The sequence below is a fragment of the Python bivittatus genome, unplaced genomic scaffold (genome assembly GCF_059951505.1).
Source record: "Python bivittatus isolate LINGU-HERP-01145 unplaced genomic scaffold, Pbiv_v1 ctg000280_np1212, whole genome shotgun sequence".
Lineage (NCBI taxonomy): Eukaryota > Metazoa > Chordata > Lepidosauria > Squamata > Pythonidae > Python > Python bivittatus.
This window is the reverse complement of record NW_028277066.1, coordinates 401532-417843: the sequence shown is the minus strand read 5'-3', so window position 1 is coordinate 417843 and position 16312 is coordinate 401532. Positions and strand designations below refer to the sequence as shown.

General features: G+C 48.8%; 1 protein-coding gene across 1 annotated transcript; it reads right to left on the bottom strand.

Annotated features, from left to right (window-relative positions):
- Positions 1 to 971: 971 nt before the first annotated feature.
- Positions 972 to 14649, bottom strand: NEFH (neurofilament heavy chain). Its single transcript, XM_088143188.1, has 4 exons — positions 13814 to 14649; positions 8683 to 8882; positions 5623 to 5747; positions 972 to 3775 (listed from the first exon to the last, which is right to left on the bottom strand). Exons 1-4 carry the CDS (start codon positions 14643 to 14645, stop codon positions 1882 to 1884), a joined length of 3051 nt encoding a protein of 1016 aa, XP_087999314.1. The 5' UTR covers positions 14646 to 14649; the 3' UTR covers positions 972 to 1881.
- Positions 14650 to 16312: the final 1663 nt, after the last annotated feature.

The window sequence follows — 16312 nt, the reverse complement described above, 5'->3', positions numbered from 1 at the left end:
AGTTCGGGGATGTTTTGCTTGCTTAGCATTTAGATAGCTGGGTACTTGCTACACCCATGTAGACAGATGCTCTCCAGAATTTCTAGCAGGAAGTCTTTCTCCACCAATTCCATCAACTTTTTTCAGAGAGGAGGGCCCAAGACTGAAACTGGGAACTTCTCTTTGCAAACCAAATGTTTTGCTGCATTGCACAGCCAGGGTTATCTGTCCAGCTTCCCCCAACAACACAGAACTGGAAGCAGGAACTCATGGGTGTAGATTGTGTAAAACACTGGGCTGATGTTAGCCTTGGTTTTGTAAAGGACCAAGATTTTAAGTACAGGTAGTCCTTGCTTAATGACCGTTTGTTTAATGATGGTTCAGAGTTACGGCAACCTCGGAAAAATTGCTTTACAACTTGTACTCACACTTATGACCATCACAAACCATCGCGCCACCCCCCGCGGTCACGTGATCGTGATTTGCGACCTTTTTTATGATATCGTTAAGCAAATCACGTGGTCATTAATTGAATTCTAGCAGAAAAAGTCCATTGGAGAAGCTGGATTTGCTTAACCACATGATTCACTTAACCATGTGATTCGCTTAATGACCATCGTAAAATGGTGGTAAAATTGGGTCTGGTCATGCGGTGACTTGTTTAATGACCGCCCTGCTTAACAACCAATTTTCCAGTTCCTATTGTGGTCATTAAGTGAGGACTACCTATATTTGCTTTGACCTTGTGAAATCAGACCCTCACTTTATCAGCAGCCGGGGGGACATGGCTGTCTTCTAAGATCTGGACTCTGAAAGATCTTTCCTGCTACTAATAATCTGCTCCTTCTACCTATGTGAATATCTTGGGGTGAAACCTTGTACCTCTGCAGTGCAATGCACGTTATCTCTGCCCCCCCATCTAAGTGTTCTTCTCTACACCCCGAACAAGAAGACCAGAAAAAGAACAGTCAATTTATTGTAAGCATTTTTTAATTTGCTGTTTATTGCACAGAAGCAATTGGAAATGAACTTTGGATATGGTGTAGTGCACTTTTTAATCTGTGTGTGTGTGCGTGTGTGTGAGAATATGCACGCACACATGATTGTTCGTGTCGGAGGTGTCAACCCTTCAAAACTAAACCGGTTTTCCCTCCTAACGAATCTTGGGGATCACCGCTCTTCCACAAAGGAGCTGGAGAATTTGGGTGAGGGGATTTAAATGACTCTCCAGCTCAAATTCTCTAACTCTTGGGCAAAACTAGCACATCGGAAGGCCCCCTTGAGACAGCAGTGGGGCTGAATGGAGGGGGCAAGGCAAGACCACCCAGTTTGAATCCCCCTGTTTCTCTACAGACACCCCCTACAGTCCCCTCCCTCCTGCGACACCCAAGAGCTGGACAAGACCTTCAGCAGTGACGCCCAAGCAGTGCACATCCAACGACGAAGGCATCTTTAAAAAAATCGTTTTGGCATTCTCTAGCCTAGTGCATCTCTCCAAAGCAGAATCCCAGCTCTACGTTCAGGTTTATTGCGTTTGACCCTTCCTTGCCCCTATTTGGGAAATAAATGCACTTATCTGAGAAGGGCAGTCAAGTTTTGCTCTGGATTCCCCCCTCCCCCCTTGAATAATTCAAGTGCTTAAATGGCATTCTGCATATATCACATTCTGCTACGAAAGCGGTCATAACATATTGGGACCACCTTTTCCACCAAGTCTCCGACCGTCGCTCAGGTGGGTTTGTTTTCCCCTTCACGTAAACGTTTTGCAAACATGCATTCCAGCCTCGGGGAGACTCCTCAGTTACCTAACCGAGATCTGGCCTTGAGGAGTGACAGTCCTGACACCGGGTGGCCTTCCAACAGTCCTGTGGCGCCCCCTCCGGCACCTCCAGCATCTTCTGATCACTTCTCGCTTGTCTTGCTCTTCTCTTCTTTTTCGGTGGGCTTATCGTTTTTGGGGTCCATCTTCTCAGAGGGCTTTCCCCCTTTTTCTGTCTTTGTTGCCTTTGGTGTTTCTTGGGCATCCTCCGGCGTGGGAGTCTCTTTGGGGCTTAGCTCCTTCTTCACTTCTTTGGGTTTCTCTCCTGCTTTAGGTTTCTCCTCCTCCTCCTCCTTCTTGGGCTCTGCTTTCTCCTTCTTTGGTTCTTCTTTCTCCACTTCAGCCTTGGCCTTCTCAGCTTCCTTCTTGGCTGGCTGGCTTGGTGTCTTAGCTTTCACTTCCTCGGCTGGAGATTTTGGCACAGACTCCTTGGTTCCTTTCTCCACCTCTTTCTCTGGCTCTGGTTTGGTGGTCTCCTTTTCCTTCCCCTTGCTCTCCTCAGCCTTGGCAGCAGCAGTCGCATTTTTCCCACCAAGGGTAGGTGTCTCTGCCTTGGTGCTTGGTTTCTTCTCATCTTCAGCCTTCTCCTTTAACTCTTCCTTGGCTTCTGCCCTTGGGGTATCCTTGGCTGGGATTTCTGGCTTGGTCTCTTCTTTCTTGCTCGGTTTCTTCTCCTCAGCCATGGGCTTGGCCGGCACTTCCTCTTCTTTCCCTGGTGCCTTCTCTTCCTTTGTCACTGGTTTAGCTGGCTCCTTTTGTGGTGCTGTTTCCTTTTCTGGAGATTTGGCCTTTGTTGGTGTCTTGACTTTCTCTGGAGATTTAGCTTCCTCTTTTGGAGGAAGCTTGAGCTTTTCTGGAGGCTTGAGGTCCTCTTTTGTTGGTGAAGGAACTTTCTCTGGAATTTTCACAGCTGGAGGTTTTTCTGCTTCCTTTGTTGGAGATTTGAGTTTTTCTGGAGTCTTGAGGTCCTCTTTCGTTGGTGAAGGAACTTTCTCTGGACTTTTCACAGCTGGAGGTTTTTCTGCTTCCTTTGTTGGAGATTTGAGTTTTTCTGGAGTCTTGAGGTCCTCTTTTGTTGGTGAAGGAACTTTCTCTGGACTTTTCACAGCTGGAGGTTTTTCTGCTTCCTTTGTTGGAGATTTGAGCTTTTCTGGAGTCTTGAGGTCCTCTTTCGTTGGTGAAGGAACTTTCTCTGGAATTTTCACAGCTGGAAGTTTTTCTGCTTCCTTTGTTGGAGATTTGAGCTTTTCTGGAGTCTTGAGGTCCTCTTTTGTTGGTGAAGCAACTTTCTCTGGACTTTTCACAACAGGAGGTTTTTCTTCCTCTTTTGTTGGAGATTTGAGCCTTTCTGGAGTCCGGCTTCCTTCCTTGGCAGGAGATCCAGGTTTTGCTGGAGATTTGCTTTCTTCTTTGATAGGGGAAGTTGCCTCCTCCACTGGTTTCATGCCTGGGACTTTCAACAGTTCCTTGGTTGGTGACACCACCTTGGCTGGAGGTTTAGTCTCTTCTTTTGTAGGAGACATGACTTTGGCTGGAGATTTGGCTTCATCTTTTATAGGAGACTTAACCTTCTCAGGAGATTTGGGCTCCTCTTCCTTCAGTGTGGGCTTCTTTTCTGGCAATGAGGTTTTCTCTGCAGATGGAGATTCCTTTTCTCTTCCTGCTTCTTCACGTTCTTCTCCTTTGCCTTCTTCTTCTTCCTCCTTTGCTTCCTCTTCCTCTTCTTCCTCTTTTGCTTCCTCTTCCTCTTTTTTCTCACTCACTTCTTCCTCTGTCACTTCTTCAGTCACTTGCACTTCCTCCGTCTGCTCTTCTACAATCACCGTCTCCTTTTCAGATTTCTCCACCACTTTAATTTTCTCCTCGCTTTTCACTCTGATGTGAGTGGGAATGCTAGGGACCTTGGGGGGAATTTCAGGGAAAGGGAAAATCCCCATCCCACCTCCAAAGTGGCATTCCTCTCCTTCCAGCAGCTTCCTGTTTCCAAAAGAAAGAGAGGGAGAAAAACAAAATTAAAACCAGTTGCTCCATAGTACATAGCTCGTATTAATTCCGTCGAAAGATGAGAGGCATTTGACCAGGTGAGCAGGATGGACTTAGCATAGCAACCTTTAACCTTAATTCATTAATTAAGGAAACCAAGCCCTGTGAAGAATGGTTCTGGATAGTTCTGGATAGGTTTAATCTTATAGAAAAGGTAACTAAGGGGAGATATGATAGCAGTGATGAGATGTCTAATGGACTGTCACATAGAAGAAGGAACAGCGTTGTTCTCTATCATCCTGGAAGGTAGACCAGAACCTACAAGGCTCAGGATACATATCTAGAAGACTCTCTTGACTTTATGAGCCATTGGTAAGGTAAATAGGTTACCACACAAAGTGGTGACTTCTGTTTTTTACCAGAAGTCTTCAAACAGTGACTGTGTCACCTGTCAGGGATGGAGTAGAAGGTCCTTTACTAAACAAGCTCTTGGACTAGCTGACCACTATCTTCACTTCCAATCCTATGTTTCTAATTTTAATGTTGACCTTGGACATTAATGGCTGATGATGCCTCTGAATTTCATTATTCAAATCTCGTTAGACAAAGGAATGAGGTGCCCTTACCAAGCAATACCCAAACTGATGTCTAAATGTGATTCATAAATCAATCCAACCTTCAGAAAACAGTGACTGGACTCCCAGGAAGCTATGGTTTGCTTAGTCTTGGTTTCTTGAAAAACCCACACTTGAACGGGACTGCACCCATGCTAAACCATGGCAAAACAAACCACATTATGGCATAACATAATATGTAATATGTGGGTTGAGCAAGTGGGTTATAGAGACACAATATGCAAGCAGGGAAGCCTGAAGGATTGGTTCACACCACAGGCTTCAGCTAGGTCAATGAAAGAGCAAGTGGCTGTATTCACACAACATGCTAAGCTTGGCTCACTTTTAAATTTGGTTACTTTTTTGGCCCTTGGAGTTCTGTGCAAACACAGCTGTTTGATCATCAATATATTGCATGAACCCAGAAAATGGGTTAATTCAGTAACCAAGTTAACTATGTTGTGAGAGCAAAGCTAAGGAGAATGTAGGACTGGGGGGATGCTGGGAGGAAGTGGGGCTCTGCAAAGAAGCATGGCATGGTTTCCAGACTAGGATATTCTCAAGCTCAGGAGCTGGACAGTAGACTTCAAAGAACCCAGGAAAAAAATTGCCATGTAGTTTCTACTACCCCTGCTGCATTTTGACCTACTCCAAAGAAAGGGGGTCAAAACATTACTGTGGAGGGAAGACTCAGCTATAAAGTAGTTACCCAGTTGGCCAAAGGCATCTGACAAGCCTAGATTTCCCAAAATGGTGCTTCGGCTGTGCCCTTCCATCTGATGCTAAAGCAATAAATGAAGCAATAGAGATGGTCCTGATAGAGTTGGTCCTAAAACCAGATGTTTTAGGACCAACTCTAAGAATTCCCAACCTGCTGGCTGGAAGATTTGGAGACAGCTTTTAGTCCTTCAGGAAGATGGAAGAGGCTGTTACAGATGTGCAGCTCAGGAAGAAATGAAATGATAACCCAAACTGCAAAATAAATGGATCCTAATAGGGAATTTGTATTCCACATTATCACACTATTCTTATTTTTCTTTCTTAATTCAGAGTATTGGCTAAAAAAAACCTACAGCCAAGGACTTTGGGCAAGAATGGAGTAATGGGCTAAAAGTAGCTGGGTCAACCTTTAAAACCAGGGTGGGAAGAAATGTTAGAATGAGGACACAGTTGGAGCCTTTTCATACTCTCCTAATTTGGATCTTTCTCCGAACAGACCCCACGTACCTGTATGCAGCTATCTCTATATCCAGAGCCATTTTGACATTGAGCAGATCTTGGTACTCTCTTAGCTGTGCGGCCATTTCCCACTTGGTATTCCTCAGCTCGTTGTCCAACTGGGCAATGGTATCCTATGGAAGAGACATCTGCTGTGATCACTTCTGCTCCAGAAAAGAAGGTGAGCTAACAGGGTAGACCTTTAGACAATAGTGAAGAACTTGTGGCCTTCTAGATGTTGTGGAAGCTTATGTGAGATTTTAGCTCCGCAAGGGTCAAAATTCTGCAGAGACAAGGATAAACCAGGGCCGAGATTCTCTTTCACTGCCAGTTCTTCATCCATCTTCAGCTGATGACCCTTCTCTTACCCAACTTCCCAGAGCGTTTTGATATGTTTTATTTACACTACTGTAAAGGTCTGTGGGAAGGACCTTGGGAGACAGGAGGAAGAGCCGCAGCCTAGACAACTGTCATGGAAAAGGTATCTCAGCCCACAGTAGGAAAAAGGGTGTGGGAAGCATTTCAGAAGGAACTCTCCATAAAATTTTCAGGAGAGTTAAAAGGAAAGGAGGTGAGGAATACTTTCAGAACTGCAAGATTCAGTGAATGTAGCCTTACCGTAAAGATAGAGCTAGTATTCATTGTGGTTCTTCTTGTCTGGACTACCTCGAAGGGCTAACAACTACTGCCTAGTTGACAACGGTCATTTTACTTCCTTAAAGAAAGCAAATTTCTGTTGCAATGGCATCTGTAAGGACCCCGGGAGTGCACCTTTGCTGTGCAGGGCCTGTCCTCTAGAATGAGGTTCCCTTCAAGATCCAGATGCCCCTCACCCCGTTGATGGTTAAGACCTCTCTCCCACTTTTGGGTAGTGTGGGTTTGATTTTGGTTGTTGCCCGATTCTCACCCTCTTTTGTTCTTATAAATAATATTATTTATTAATATTAAATATTATTATATTTAAATAAATAATAATAAATAATATTATTTATTAATATTAAATATTATTATATTTAATAATAAATTTTATTTTTATTATTTAAATTTTATTATTTATATTTAATAAAATAATTTTATTTTTCTCTGTGTTGTTATTTGGGAACCACTCAGAGTCTCTAGGACAGTGTTTCTCAACCTCAGCAACTTTAAGTCGGGTGGACTTCAACTCCCAGAATTCCCCAGCCAGCTGGCTGGGGAATTCTGGGAGTTGAAGTCCACCCGACTTAAAGTTGCTGAGGTTGAGAAACATTGCTCTAGGAGTTGGGCAGTGTAAAAAATTAATAAATAAGTTACATCTTAGGTAGACAATGATTGTCAGTGTTGGAGCTTAGCTGTTTCTTTTGTTGCATCACAGTCCATGATGCTACTAAAGTAATTCATTAATGCGCAGCCTTCAGACCAAGACCTGCTCATAAATGTGTATTTGATTAGCTTATTTTTAGCTGTTTAGCTTTATTGCTATGGCTAAACCACATTATTTTATACGACACTACATTATAGCTCTCGTAATTTCAATATTAATATTAATAACGCCAATGTTCATATTCATAATTGTTTTACTCACCGATTTTAGTAATAGAGTGATTTTATGTTTTGCGTTAACTACTTTTCTCTCGAGCTATTATCCCACAATTTTATGTTAGCATTTGCTGAATAGCCCAGAAGTTATACGGCACTACATTCTTCTAATCTTACCATATATTCTGATGGATAAGCCCATCTGCAGCTAAGCCGAACCCAATTTTGGGGGGGTGTTTTGCAACCTAAAATTCTTGGCTGATCCACAAGAATATACTGTAATCTTAAAATTGCAGCAAAACTATGATTTTATAGACAGTGTGAGTCATTCTGAAGTTTTGTTGCTCTTCCACAGGAAATGGGACAAACTCAGAATGGGATGGAGGTAATGTCATCCCTTAATTTTACGCTGGCCAACGACCAAAATAAGGATGACTGATTTACTAAAGCAGGAGACTCTATTTTTACTGCATTCCAGAAAATGGTAGCCATAGGAAATAGCTGGCTGCTACTGAACAAGTGGGAAAGGGAGTGCAGAATTTCTACCCCATCCAAATCTCAAAGTCTTCACACTCCCTGGCAGGGGCTGCCTTCTTAGGAAAGAGCTGGGAGCTCCGACTCTTGTCGTGTCCATTGATGATGGATGCTTCTTTATAATCTCTCCCACTCAACTAAGTTCATTAAGCCAGGCTGGACTCTTCCAGATGATGAATTCTTGGATCTCAGGGCATCAGAAATCATCAGGGTTGAAAAACAGACCGTCTGTCCTGCATCCTTTAAACCCATAGTGACTTTAATGAGTTGACTCTTTAAAGCAGCTCTGCCTTTATTTAGCCCCAGGCAGAAGCTTAAAAAAGGTGGGGCTGCTTTCAATAATGAGTAAATTTGATTTAGAAAGCCACCTCATCACCTAATGGACAGCAGAGAAGCGTGATGTTCACAGATTTTATGCAAGTTTGAAGCTCTTCCTCAGAATTATTTTCCACGTGTTCCCAGCCCTAGTTGCAACTATGCTTTTCTTATCGCACCTTTGGAAAAAGAAGTTTCAAACTTCTGTTTCTACCCTGGAAATTAACCATTCCATTGCATCTGATGAAGTGAGCTGTAACTCATGAAAACTTATGAATTTTAGTAATTTGTTTGCCTGAAAAGCTGCTACCAGACTCCTGATTTTTTGCCACCTCAGATCAGTGTTTTTCAGGCTTGGCAATTTTAAGATGTGTGGACTTCAATTCCCAGAATTCCCCAGCCAGCATGTTTTTCCCTGCTGGCTGGGGAATTCTGGGAGTTGAAGTCCCCACATCTTAAAGGAGCCAAGTTTGAAAAACACTGCCATAGATTAATACAGCTTTCCTCCTACAAGGCCTTGCCCAGATGGAAAGATGGAAAGTACTCACAAGAATGAGCACCTTGGAGCACAAAGTTCTCAACCAGCACTCTCCAACCTGGAATTTTCCAAGTGGGCCACCTTGGTGTTGCAAACCCAACAAATTTGGAAAGTTGGCCTACTTAGATGCCACCAGTCTGTGGATCAGTTCCATTCCATGTTACCTGGTAAGACTGGATATCCAGTTGATGGCGATCTTCAATATTGAGCCTCTGCCTCTCCAAGGATTCCTTCATGCCCCGGAGAGTTTCCAGCTCTGTTGTTTTGGACTGCAGCTGCCGGCGATATTCGGACAGCTCCTCTTGGGCGTTGCGGATGGCATCAGTATTCACCTTGGCCACTTCGGAGAGCTTGTCCAACCTCACTGTAGAATGGAGTAGGGAAAAGAGAAGACCCAGTGAGCCACTGGTGCACTTGAGTAAACCCTGGCTGGGTACCGAAACTCAGGTTTACGGGATACAGTGGTTTACAAAATACAATCACGTAGGATGCTATACTGCAATGAATTGGCCCAGGTGACAGGTCATATCATGGCTTAATTCATGCAACATGCTAATCTGATCGCCCCATCTCCAGCCATAGTGAGGTCTAAGCTATCAAGCTGGGTGAATCCAACCCAACTGTATTTATCTTAATACAGTTTCTGTATTCTGTAATTCTTAATCACCTTATGGGGGATTCCGTAGATAAGAAAATGTGTTACTTCCCTTGAGGTCACCCTGACTTGATACCCTTGGGGGCCCTCCTGTGCCACCTCCAGAGCGCTTCCTGAATATTTGCTCCTATGTCCACCCGAGGGCACCGCTGCGGCAATCCAGAGAGCCAGTTTGGTGTAGAGTTTAAGGTGCTGTATTGGAGATTAGGAGATTGTGAGATCTAGTCCTGCCTTAGGCACAAAACCAGCTGGAGGGCTTTGCATCAGTCCTTCTTCCTCGCCTAATCTACTTGGTCTTGGTGTAGTATTTGTGTATCTAGCATTCATTTTATACTTCATACTTTATCTCTGTGTAGTTTTAATGGTAAGCTGCCTTGAGTAACGTCTCCAGCCAAAGTGGAAACACGTGAATCCATATTAAGAAGCAAGTTAGTTCTGTCCAGCCCTTCTTCTGATTTAAACAGCTCTCTCAATCAAGCTAGAATGCCAGAAAACCCTGGGAAGCTGATTTTCGAACATGCTGATGATCCAGGTACGTAGGAATATGCAGATAACTAAAGTATGTGAGGTTGTTAATTTGTTTTTTTTTTAACAAATCAACCTTGAAGAGTTTCTCTTTGCCAAAATTAGCAAGCAGATGCCTGGGAAGATCAGAAGTGGTTACAAGAAGGAAGAAGCAGCAATTGGTAGGGAAGAATTCCCTTTATTGCTTCACTTCCAGAGGAGAAAATCCTTAAATTGCTAGAGGATTCAATATTACGTTGGCCAACAACTGAGCAATTTTCAGGAGTAGCATAGCTTGCTGAGCAATCTAAAACGTCTTCTTACAAGGACGTGGAGAGAAGGTTGTTTAAATGTCTTGTTATATTGCCGTTTGGGTTAAAGCACGGAATGGATTTTGCTGCAAAGGTGTAACTGTCTTTCTAGACCAGCTATGAAAATTTCCCCATCATATGTTGTAGGTCATTCCGTCCTTCCTGGCTGCATTTTGAATGGTTTCAACTCTTTTGATGCAAATGAGCCGAATTAACACGTAGCCCTGTGCTCATTATACTAATTACTCAAAAGATCCTCATTGTGAAGAAGGTGAGGTTTTAATTGGCATTCTGGAAAAAAAAAGTTAATTGTTTGAAGGTCTATGATAAGGCACTGTTTCAAAAAAGAGAGAGAGAGGGGATAATTTTGTATTGAATCTGTTTTCTAAATTACCTGTTTTGGGGTGCAGAATGCTCTCTGTGTGGTTTGTTTCATGAAGTGGGAAGGAATTAATTCTATTTTTACAGAACCCCCAGGTTGAAAAATGATTATTTAGTAGTTCTTTTCAGTCAAATCAAATGATTTATACAAGCTGTTATGGCTTTACTTATTTTTGTATGTGTGTATGAAAGTGAGAGTGAGTGAGAGGAAGAGAGAGAAAAATGCTTCTAGGGCATCTTTTAAGGGAGCAAACCCTTCGCTTCATAGGCTGACACTACAAGCTTCAAAATTAATAAAAGCCATAGGCATATAAGGCAGATAGCCCCCCCTTTCGAAAAACATGTGTTGCTGGAATATCAGAAAAAGGAGATCACTCTAGTACAGTGTTTCTCCATCTCAACGTCATTAAAATGTGTGGACTTCAACTCCCAGAACTCCCAGCATGCTGGCTGGGGGAATTCTGGGAGTTGAAGTCCACACATCTTAATGTTGTTGAGGTGGAGAAACACTGCTCTACTATGATGATGATTGGAAGGAAGGGGCCTCAGGTAATCATGCTTCCTCTATGATGTCATATGAATTAACTTGTGGAACTCACTGCTTCAAGATGGGGAAATGACCATGTTTTAGAAAGATGTTTTTAAAGGATTAGGTAAATGCATGAAAGACAGCCAGTTTGGTGTGGTGGTTAAAGGCACCAGGCTAGAAACCGGGAGGCGGTGAGTTCTAGTCTTGCCTTGGGCACAAAGCCAGCTGGGCGACCTTGGGCCACTCCCTCTCGCTCAGCCCTAGGAAGAAGCCGGCCAGGGCAAACCCCTTCTGAAAAACCTTGCCAAGGTTACCGCAGTCACCACTGACTTGGAAAAAGGCATGAAGGAGAGGATGCGAAAAGTGAATCCGGTCTGAGTGTAGGTCTTTAATCCCTACAGAGTTGATGGTTCTTGGAGTTCTCGGTTTAGCATCCCCAGTCGCTACGAGCAGGGAGCAGCACCCTGGACAGCGCCCTCGCCCTGCGCGCCGCGGCGTCTCTCCCCCACGCCCGATCGCCGCCTTTCCGAGGGACAAGGGAGCGTCGTGAATGCGGATTAGCACCCCCAAGGCCCGGGGGGGGGGGCGCGGGGGCATGGGAGCGAACAGGGAAAAAAGAGTTACGGAGGCTGGGTCGGATATTAAGCTGGCTGGTTCCGGGTTCTTTCTGCAGGCGCTCGCCCCTGATGGGAAGAGGGGGGACTCTGCAACGCCGGATCAAGGGGGGGGGGGGGGGGCTCGAGACAGCCAGGGATGGGAACGGTCGTCCCGAGTCTGGCAGCCCCCTTCAAAAGGGTTGCCACGCTCCCATTCGTCCTCCAACGGCCGGGGTGATTCCCAAGACAAACCCATCCCCTTTTCTTTTGAAGCTGGATCGCAGCCTGGCTGGAGGGGGGAAGAGCCGGATTTTCGGCCGGCAGCCCATCAGACTCCCCAGGGCCACCGCGTTCTTCCCGACCGCCCCTTTTTCCGCTTTAAATCTCCACTCCCCGCCCCCGCCGTCCCCCGCCTCGCTGGCGCCTGGCCGAATCTATGAATGGGAAGGAGGCGGGGGGAGTGTCTGCAACGATGGGGAGGGAGGGAGGGGTGGCAAGACAGGCTAGTCACGCTGCGCCAGCCTGGCCCCTCCCTGCCCCCCCCCCCGGTAAGAAAAACTGCAGGGCGGACTTTGCCCTCAACTTGCTGCCCAGTGCCAGCCGCCCGGAGTCAGCCGAGACTGCGGCGGCGCTTCGCGCTCCCCCGGAGCCTGGGCAGAGCCCCCTTCGCCGGGAAAGTGACCCCCACTCTTGCCGGTCTCCCCCCCCGCCCCTTCCCCCTCCTGCATCAAGGCCGAGGGGCCACAGCCCGGAACCGCAGAGCCTTTTCTTTAATCTGCCCCCTCCCCGCCCCCAAACACAGCAGAATCCTACTTTTCCCTCCCCAGCCTCTAAGGGAGGGCGCCTGACTGCATTTTTCTTTCTCCCTTTTCACGCTGCTTTTTCTCTGCTCCTCCGGCGAACTCCTGCGGGAGAGGCCCGGTTCTTCCTTCTGCCCCCTCCCCGCCTGCTTTTCCTTCCAGCAACCCGGGGCCCCGACACTCCCTCTTCTGCAATGGGGAGACACCCCGTGACCTAAGAGATGTTGGCGTTGGCTCTAAGACGATCTCTCCAAAGCACGTTATTTCCCCTCCCGACTTCGTCCGGGCCAGTCAAGGGCGCCGCATTTTCTCCTTGCACGCGCGACCCTCGTTTTCTTGCGGGCCACTAGGCTCTCCTCCTGACCCACAAGCCTTTCCCATTCTCGGGCCTGTAGCCTGAGATGGGCTCTCTCACCCCCAAAGCTTTGGGCGAATGGCCAGTACTGCCTCCAGCCCCTGCTAAAATGGAAAAGGCTCGGACTTTACCCATGTAAGAAATGAATAAAAATTAGGAAGGGGGCGAATGAAACTGTTCGACGGGAGGAGGTGAGAGGGTTTCATCTCAACCCACTGCCACTCCTCCTCCCCGCATTACAAGACCTTCATTCGGCGGCCGTCTGAAAAAGACGATCTTGGAAAAGATTCTGACGCCGTTCCAAAGCGCAGCGCACCCCCTTCCTCCCCCTCTTTCCCGCAATGGCACTCCGTAGGGTACATTTGTTGCCCCCTCTTTGGGTAAGCCTTCGGGAAGGGGAAGAGAGGAAAAAGGGGAGCAAGAGGGGTGTTTCGGGTTCGCACCGCAACTTCCCGCAGCCGGCTTTTGGCGCATAATTTGCCCTTTAATTATGAGCCATCACGCCGTTTTCGACTCCTAGCGACCACACAGATAGATGTGCCCTACGTCTGGTGAAAGTGCCTTTTCTGCGCCCGTTTAGAGGTGCGAGCGAGCTTTCTACAGATCATCGAATCCTTTTACAGTCCTTTAAGTCCTGGGGGAGGGCAAGGAGGATGGGTGCAGGAGTCCTGAATGAATTCCGCACACCTCGTCCTCTCCAACCACCCATTTTGCGGTCCAGCCTCACCAAAAGTCCAAGGGATGGTGACCCCCGGCCGTGGCCCTTTCCTTGCTCGTTCGCCCAACAGTTCTGTCGCCTCCCCGTTCGGACCGGAGCAAGCCCTGGACGGCAGAGCCCCAAGCCCTGCTCTCTGCCTACCCCGCAGCGACGGATCTCTCTCCGCGATCTCTCCAATCGCGAATACAAGTAATAGTACTGAAATTCATTAAATTTATATGCCGCCCAACTCCTAGCGACTCAACTCTAAAGACGGGTGGGAATAATTCCTCCCGGCGCTTCCCCCTCCCCGGCCCGCTGCTCGCAACATTTGGCTCGTCTCGGAAGCCCCTCATTAGAGCGGGTCATGACCGCCTGGCCCCCCATCCCCCCCGGTCTGCCTGCCCTCCATAGCCCGGAGCTGGGCGGGCGCTGGAGGAGCTGTCCTCCCGGGACCCGCGGCTCACCTCGGAAAAACTCCTCCGACTGCAGCGAGCTCTTGAAGGCGTGGCCCTCCAGCTGGGCGCGGATCTCCCTGAGCGCCGAGGTGACGTCCGCCTGGACGGCGGGGGCCTCGCGCAGCTCGAGAGCGGCGGCGGGGCCGCTGACCTGGATCTGGCGCAGCAGCTCCGCCACCTCGTCGCCGTGGCTGCGGCGAAGGTAGTGGCTCTCCTCGCGCAGGGCGGCCAGCTTCTTCTCCAGCTCGCCCTTGGCCAGCTGGGCCTGCTCGGTGAACTTGGCCAGGGCGCGAGCGGCCGCGTCGCTCTCGTCGCGCTGGCGGGCCTCCTCCTCCAGCCGCTGGCGCAGCGCCGCCACCTCCTCCTCCAGCCGCTCCTGCTCCAGCCGCACCTGCCCCTTCTCGGCGCTCAGCCGCACCAGCGCGCCGCGCATCTCGCGGATCTCGCGCTCGTACAGCTCGCCCAGGGCAGAGCGGCCGGCCTGCTGCTGGCGCAGCGCCGCCGCCTCGGCCTCCAGCTGCCGGTTCTGCATCTCCAGCGCGCGCACCTTGTCGATGTAGCCGGCGAAGCGGTCGTTGAGCGCCTGCAGGACCTCCTTCTCGCTGCGCCCGCCGCGCAGCTCGCCGTTCAGCGACTCCAGGCTCTCGGTGGACGAGCCCAGCTGGCGCCGCGAGGCCGAGACCGAGCCCCGCGACCAGGCCTGCGAGTGGAAGCCGCTGGAGGCCAGCGAGGCCGCCCCGGAGCGCGAGAGCCCCGGCGCCCCCGCCGAGCGCAGGCCGCCGTCCTTGCGGAACGCGGCGCTCCCGCCGCCGAAGAGCACCTCCGCGCCGTAGCTCAGCATCGCGCCGTCGGAGAGGACACTGCGGCAGCCGGCCAGCCGCCGCCGCTTATATGCAGCCCGGAGCCGCCCCTCGAGGAGCGAGCAGGAGCAGGAGGAGGAGGAGGAGGAGGAGGAGGCGGCGGCACCGCGCGTCGCCTCGCCTCGCCTCGCCTCGCCTCGCCTCGCCCGTCAGCGGCGAACCAGGCAGGATCTCTCTCCTCCCCACGAAGGTCCCGGGGCTCAAAACGGCTCCCCTCCACCGAGCCCCCCCAAACTGCAGGCAGAGGCGCAGTGCAGGGATAGACCTCGCCCCGTCCCGGGCAAAAACGCCCCAAGAGCGGGCAAGCGCCTGGAGGCTGCCACAAACCAGCCCAGGGTTCTGTCCGGATCTGGCCTGGCCTGGGATGAGGCTCCCCTGGCCCCAGGGTCAGATCCACCAGGATAGCTTTGGGCCAATTCCCCCCACCCCCTGCAGGCCCCCACCAAACCTACCTCACAGGGTTATTGTTTGGGAAAACAAATGAGGAAAGGGCAGGGCACGAATGTGCCCCTGGAGGAGAGATTGCCCCATCAAACAAACTAGTTTTCCCAAACTTTTATAGCTCAGTCGGATGCAGTTGCCCTATTCTAAAGGGATTTTTGACTTTCTGCAGAGTATTTGCCCCTCTGCATAGTCGTGGTCATCCAAAAAGATCATTAAGTCCTGGGTCTAAATCCACCATGCTGGAAAATTGGGTGGGTGGGCTCAAACTCCCCCTTCCTATTTGAACTGTATTGAGATTCATTAGCCCAGTATTTCTCAACCTCGCAACTTTAAGATGCGTGGACTTCAACTCCCAGAATTCCCCAGCCAGCCTAGATGGTTAATAGTTTGAGAGCAGCTCTAACTTGCATCTGTCCCAGTCCAAGCTGGAAATCTGAAAGCTGGCTGGGAAGCAGAGAGAAAGCCGTTTGCATGTGCTCAGAGGCACTCTGGTGTTCTGTAATATAAAACGGAGCGCCCAGCTCTTTCGCCAGTCCTCGACGTGGAGCCACAGCAAGCAGTCCGTGGTTGCCACAATAAAGTCAGAGGTCAAAGAGGAGTTACTAGTCTTCCGAGCATCAAAGGGACAGGACGGTCACAGTTTAAGGGAGGAAGAGATTTGGGGGGAGCTGAAAATGGTCTGCAGGAAAAATAAGATGCTATATGGCTGTGGTGCTTTGGGGGGGGCTTTTTGGGAAAATGGGTTCTTGTTAATCATGCAGAACATTTGAGAAGCACTTTGTCACCATCATTTTATTTACCTTCACGACAACCTCCCCCATGTGTGTCCTCGTCTCATAAGTGGGGTAATGCATAGAGACTGGGTTCACATGTCATGCTACCCTCTTTAATGGTGTAGGCTACCACAACCAGGTTTGTCCATATTGTGAAGCCATAAACCAGAAAGGCTGGGCTTACACCCTGGACTAACCCAAAGTCAAGTAAATGAAAATTCACGACAGATCTTCTGGCCACTGTTTATCCGGGATTCAAGCAGAGGTCTGAGCGATGCTAAGCACACCTGAAGCTGATTTCCTGGTGGTCTCCCATCCACGTACTAACCAGGCCCAGCCTTGTTTGTCTTCCTAACCCTATCAAGGTCAGCCAAATGCTGCCACCTGCTATTACATAAGAACCACTCACAGCCTTCCAGTGTTGCTCTAAT

What these genes read in the sequence shown, in the direction of transcription:
- NEFH (XM_088143188.1), bottom strand. Translation starts at nt 14,645, where the DNA reads ATGCTGAGCTACGGCGCGGAGGTGCTCTTCGGCGGCGGGAGCGCCGCG. An exon ending in TGGATATCCAGTCTTACCAG is followed by an intron (nt 5,748 to 8,682) that starts GTAACATGGAAT and finishes TCTCTTCCATAG; the next exon opens with GATACCATTGCCCAGTTGGA. An exon ending in ATAGAGATAGCTGCATACAG is followed by an intron (nt 3,776 to 5,622) that starts GTACGTGGGGTC and finishes TTTTGGAAACAG; the next exon opens with GAAGCTGCTGGAAGGAGAGG.